Source organism: Platichthys flesus, chromosome 4 (genome assembly GCF_949316205.1).
Source record: "Platichthys flesus chromosome 4, fPlaFle2.1, whole genome shotgun sequence".
Taxonomy (NCBI): domain Eukaryota; kingdom Metazoa; phylum Chordata; class Actinopteri; order Pleuronectiformes; family Pleuronectidae; genus Platichthys; species Platichthys flesus.
Genome location: NC_084948.1, coordinates 27,774,611 through 27,779,610, shown reverse-complemented (window position 1 = coordinate 27,779,610; position 5,000 = coordinate 27,774,611). Strand labels below are relative to the sequence as shown.

The 5,000-nt window shown below is 39.3% G+C and overlaps 2 protein-coding genes across 3 annotated transcripts in view; one reads left to right on the top strand and one right to left on the bottom strand.

The window, feature by feature from the left end:
* Window positions 1-2,141, bottom strand: part of zgc:162698 (Transmembrane protein 87A-like) — a 12,716-nt gene extending 10,575 nt beyond the window's left edge. The window contains exons 1-5 of the mRNA XM_062386052.1: window positions 1,920-2,141; window positions 1,293-1,365; window positions 783-880; window positions 123-242; window positions 1-7 (exon numbers count right to left, since the gene is read on the bottom strand). The exon at window positions 1-7 is cut by the window's left edge and continues 50 nt beyond it. Coding sequence (XP_062242036.1) covers window positions 1-7; window positions 123-242; window positions 783-880; window positions 1,293-1,365; window positions 1,920-2,057 — 436 coding nt within the window. The 5' untranslated portion in view covers window positions 2,058-2,141. The remainder of the gene's footprint in view (window positions 8-122; window positions 243-782; window positions 881-1,292; window positions 1,366-1,919) is intronic.
* A 1,166-nt stretch (window positions 2,142-3,307) lies between these two features.
* The window catches only part of capns1b (calpain, small subunit 1 b), a 6,354-nt gene continuing 4,661 nt past the window's right edge, over window positions 3,308-5,000 (top strand). Inside the window, exons 1-4 of one of the 2 annotated variants that reach the window (XM_062386224.1) lie at window positions 3,308-3,415; window positions 4,343-4,397; window positions 4,512-4,548; window positions 4,952-5,000. The exon at window positions 4,952-5,000 is cut by the window's right edge and continues 44 nt beyond it. In XM_062386224.1, the coding sequence (XP_062242208.1) occupies window positions 4,351-4,397; window positions 4,512-4,548; window positions 4,952-5,000 (133 nt within the window). In that variant the 5' untranslated portion in view covers window positions 3,308-3,415; window positions 4,343-4,350. Of the gene's footprint in view, window positions 3,416-4,339; window positions 4,398-4,511; window positions 4,549-4,951 lie in introns of both variants that reach the window. The other variant, XM_062386223.1, reaches the window with a different exon arrangement.

Here is a 5,000-nt window from a genome sequence, read left to right as displayed (position 1 = left end):
GGGTGAACTGTCCAATCAAAAACACAGATTTAAAATCTCAGTCGAAACATATGATCACTTCCTTCACTGTATGTGTGTGTGTGTGTGTGTGTGTGGGGGGGGGGGGGGGGGGGGGCAGTCACCATGTCAGGTTTGATGTGTGGTTCACAGGAGACGGCAGAATACCGGTGGGAGACGTAGAAGCCGGTTCCTCCTCCGGGCATGACCTCCGTGGAGTTGAAGTAAGTCGCTGCTCGTGTGGCCTGGAGACAAACAACAGAATTCAATCAGAGACGGATGTTCACGTGACCGGGACACATCCAGGACGTCCAATCGAATACATCAGTGATTTAACAATCACCAGCAACAAGTCCGAACTGTCAGATTCAGGTAAATGAATTCTTCCAGCTGCTCTCAGACCTGAGCTCTGGATGTCTCCTGACATGTTCGACAGGTTCTGTCTGTAGAACATGTGTCTCTAGACGTTTACTGAAACTTGCCTGAAGCCAAACTCCATAAAAACAAACAAACCTCTTATGACAACAGAGTCTTTCATTTGCTGATATCTGATGTTCTCAAACTTAAACGGTCTACGAGATTGTTTTCACTCGTTTCTTTTGGAGTCATGTGATTTTATGAATATATTTCAATGTAAAACCATCGGTAGAGTTCAGACCTCCAACCTCAGTCTCCTTATGAAACCACATTTAAATTCACGAGATCTCAGTTCTCTAAACGTGTGGATTCGGAAGTGTTCAGAAGTGAAACGAGGAACAAACAAGAACCTGAGAGGAGAAACGTACGTTCAGGCTGATGACCTCGTCGTGGCAGCGAGAGCTCCTCAGATACCAGGAGAAGTCCAGCTGGACCGGAGACGAGGCGTTACACGTCTCCGCCAACCCTGCACACACACACAACATCATTTTATTCATTTATAACGTTCATTTCAGGAACCTCTAAACAAATATAATACAAAACAATGTTCATTAAGTTATAAAGACCGAGATGTTCTTCCACCTCTGATGAATATGTAGCAGATACCACTTCACTCAGATAAATAGATCTCCTCCTCGTCACTGCTTCAAACTGCAGTTGCACTTTAACGCCACCGGTTTTAACACCAGTGAGGGAGAGGTAGTTTCTGGTAGTGTAGCGTTAGCCGGAGCTAGCTAACATGTCGTGTTGTTCCGTTCTGACCGTTAAACCCGACACTCAAAGAAGTTTAGAGCAGCGTAAAGAAAACAGCGTCAGAACACCTGACCAGCCGTGTGCGATCAAACATCAGAAGAAGAAAAAAGTCGTCGTGAACTCACATTTCAGACGAATGAAGCTGCCGTTGAACAGAGTTTTAGTGAAGAAGAAATAATTCTGCCCCTTCAAGGTTTCCTGAAGAAAACAAACAAACAAACGTGTAAAGAAAAGAAGAAGAAACATTACTTCGGAAGGTGTCACGACTTCTGAGCGATTAATCAGTAGTTATCCGTCTTTATACATTTGTAAATTATGCTACACGTTTACGTTATTTTATTGTTATTACGAGTGTTCAGGGCCCTCTAGTGACCACCATGTGGAACTGCAGCCACACTGTGATGCCGCTCTTTCTAAATACTGCAGAATCACTTCATTTTGTTAAAGATATGAGAAACATCAATTTAGAAAATGTAAAATAATTTTCATATAAAACATCAAAGAAACAGATGTTTGCTGCATCATTATTAATTAATTAAATATTTCATACTAATCAGCATCATAGATGAAATGAAAGGGATGAGAATAAATCAACAAGAAACAATATGAAACAAACTTTGGAGAATTACAGCATTCATATTTTAAATCTCATTTATGATAACAAAAATAGATTTATCTCTGATTCGGTCTCCCACTGTTTCGGTTAACCGGTATCAGGCTGAGCAGGTGAACCGAGCCAACAGGAAACTCACGCTGTCCACGTTCAGGGTCCATTTTCCGGGTTCGGACACGGCGCGCACCGGCCCGCTCACCCCCGCCAGCAGCAGCAGCAGCAGCGCCGGGGACCGGAGCCCCGCGCCGGGCCGTCCTGGGCCCGTGGATCCCGCCATCACAGCCGAAGAACCGGAGAGACGGAGCCAAAGAACCGGAGACACAACCGACACTCTCACTTCCTGCTTCCGGCTTTCGTCACAGAGACAACTCACAACAACCCGCTCACTTCCTGGTTCTGGGTGACGTCACAGAGACAACAAACTACAACCCGCTCACTTCCTGGTTCCCGTCGACGTCACCGCCAGTGCAGCGGTGGGTTCCGGGTCTGTGGGAAGTGAGTCACTTCCGTGTTCTATATGTTTTTAAGTTTTACGACATCTACGTCACTGGGTCACTTGAAGCGACAGGTGAGAAACAGAAGAATACATATTGTGAAAGCCTTGACCGGATGTGGTACTCGATTCATCTCCAAGAAAATGATCTTTCTCTTAAGCTGCGTACGAAACACTTCACTACATTTATTCTGAAAGTGAGTAACAGGAAGTCCATTTTCGCCTACATATGTGAAACTTGCCTACATGTAGTACCTCCCTGTCACCGCAGGGTGGCGCAGTAAACACGCCACTGGAGGTGTTGTTCGAAGTAACGGTGATACTCAGTTCGGCCGCCAGGGGGCGCGTTTGTGAAACTCAGCACTGTAAAGATGGATACAGATAGTTAACTTCAAAATAAAACATTTAAGATTAAAAAAACATTCTGCCTGGTGCTTTCAAAATAAACGATAATTATGACAAATAATCGATAAATTATAAATAACAAAGAATAAATATCAAATAATTTACAGATCAGTAATGAAATTGGGTTGGGTTTCAGTTGATTTTATATAATTTTTTTAATCAACATTTTTATATTATTAAATAATATAATTAATCATTAAATTATTAATTTATATTAATGTTATATACATAAACAAGTTATTACGATAGATGTATGGATAGATGGACAGATAGATAGATAGATAGATAGATAGATAGATAGATAGACAGTGAGACAGCCAGACAGACAGATAGATAGATGGACAGACAGATAGACAGATAGATAGATAGGTAGATAGATAGATAGATAGATAGATAGATAGATAAATAGATAGATAGATAGATAGATAGATAGATAGATAGATAGATAGATAGATGGATAGTTGCAGTGTCTGAGTTTTTCCATAGACTTTGATGAATCACAAACTGTATTTGTGTTGTCCTGGTTTCCACTGTTTGAGTGTGTGTGTGTGTGTGTGTTTTTTTTTGTGTGTGTGTGTGTGTGTGTGTGTGTGTGTGTGTCTGTTTGATGGGCGGGGTTGAAGGGCGGGCTGGGTGACACATTGAAAAGGAACTAGAGGGTGGAATCTCTCTCCGTCTCTCTCTCTCTCTCTCAGTCAGTCTCTCTCTTTTCTCCTCTGAGCAGCTCCAGTTTCTCGGTGAGTAAAACGAACTTTTTAGTTTTTTAAAGGAACTTTAAAGTGTTTATTTGAGTGCGTCTGTGTGTATATGTCTGTGTGTGTGTTTGAGTCTTTGTGAGTCTGCGTGTGCGTGTGTGTGGGTGTTGTCCTGGAAAAGTACTCGGTAGAAAAACATTTTAATTTACAGTTTTAACAGTGAAACTTATTCACGTGCAAACAGCAGCTTCACATTGTAAAGACACTCGAGTACAACACCAAGTAATCTATTACTATTTAACTCTCGGACAAAAGTGTCAGCTCATTAAATATACTGGATTTTTCAAAATAAAATAACTAATCTTACAAAGTGTTTTCACAAGATCTGTTTCACATTAAAGATTCAACAACTGTAATGACTTAATTGATACATGAATAACTTACCATATCTCATATTTTATAAACTGATAATTATATGTTGTCTATTTATTAAATTGATCTATCAATTATTTGTCTATTATTGTCCTAAATAATTGCTCAGTCATTATCACATGATGATATTAAGTTGTTTAATCTCAAAGACACACAGTTTATAATAATAATAATTTCTGTTTATCTCGATTCTGTCAATCAACCGTTTCAGCTGAAATTTTACAGTTTCACAATAAATAGTACAAATTTAACTAAAGTTGATTTGTCTTGTAATTTATAATGTTCAGTTTTTTTAGACATTTATAAACGTTGTTTTTTGTTTGACAGTCAGAAGCTCATGCTTAAACTCACTTTACAAGGGAACGAATTATGTTCAATAACAAAATAAGATAAATAAAAAAATAATAATATAATAAGACAGACTTCATCATCAAAAGTAAAAAGTAGATAAACATATCTATAAGAAGAAGAAGAATGACAACAATAAAGTGTTTAAAATGATTAATCCTCTGTTTTCGGTTTTTCTGCCTCAAGCAGGCGACAAAATGTTTTTGGCAAAGAGACTCATCGGAGGGATCCTGGACGTCGTGTCGTGAGTTACACACAAGCTCCCACTCATTATGCTAAGCTAAGTTGTGCTAAGCTAAGCTAGCCACAGCCTGGAGCAATGTATCGTCGTCTCATGTGTTTTTCATTTTTCCAACAGCAACATCGACCCTGCTCAGTTCGTGCCCTCAGACCCTGTAAGTAAGAAGGGAGATGTTTGTGTCGAGCTCAGATTGTATATTTACAGTTTGATATTTCTTAAATAAATGTAACGTGTTAACATTTGAGTTGTGCGAATAAACATTTTTACCTTTTTTAATATCAATCCTTCTGCATTTGGTTTGGTGCTTGAAATGTAATTAATTTGTATTTTTATGGATTTTGTGAATCGCTTTATAACCTCTTATAGATAAGTGCTATTCAAATAAAGTTTTTTTTAATTAATGACACTGATATTTAAATACATTTAAATGATGGTAACAAGGTTTGATTCACATTTGTAGCTTTGATAGAATCAAGAATCAGAAGCAAACAAACTCATGAATGTGTGTTAGTGTGCGACCTAACAGAAGCTCTTTGTGTGTGTGTCTGTGTGTGCAGCCTCCTCCTCGCGGACCCCTGAACTTTGCTCAGAGTCATGAGAACGATG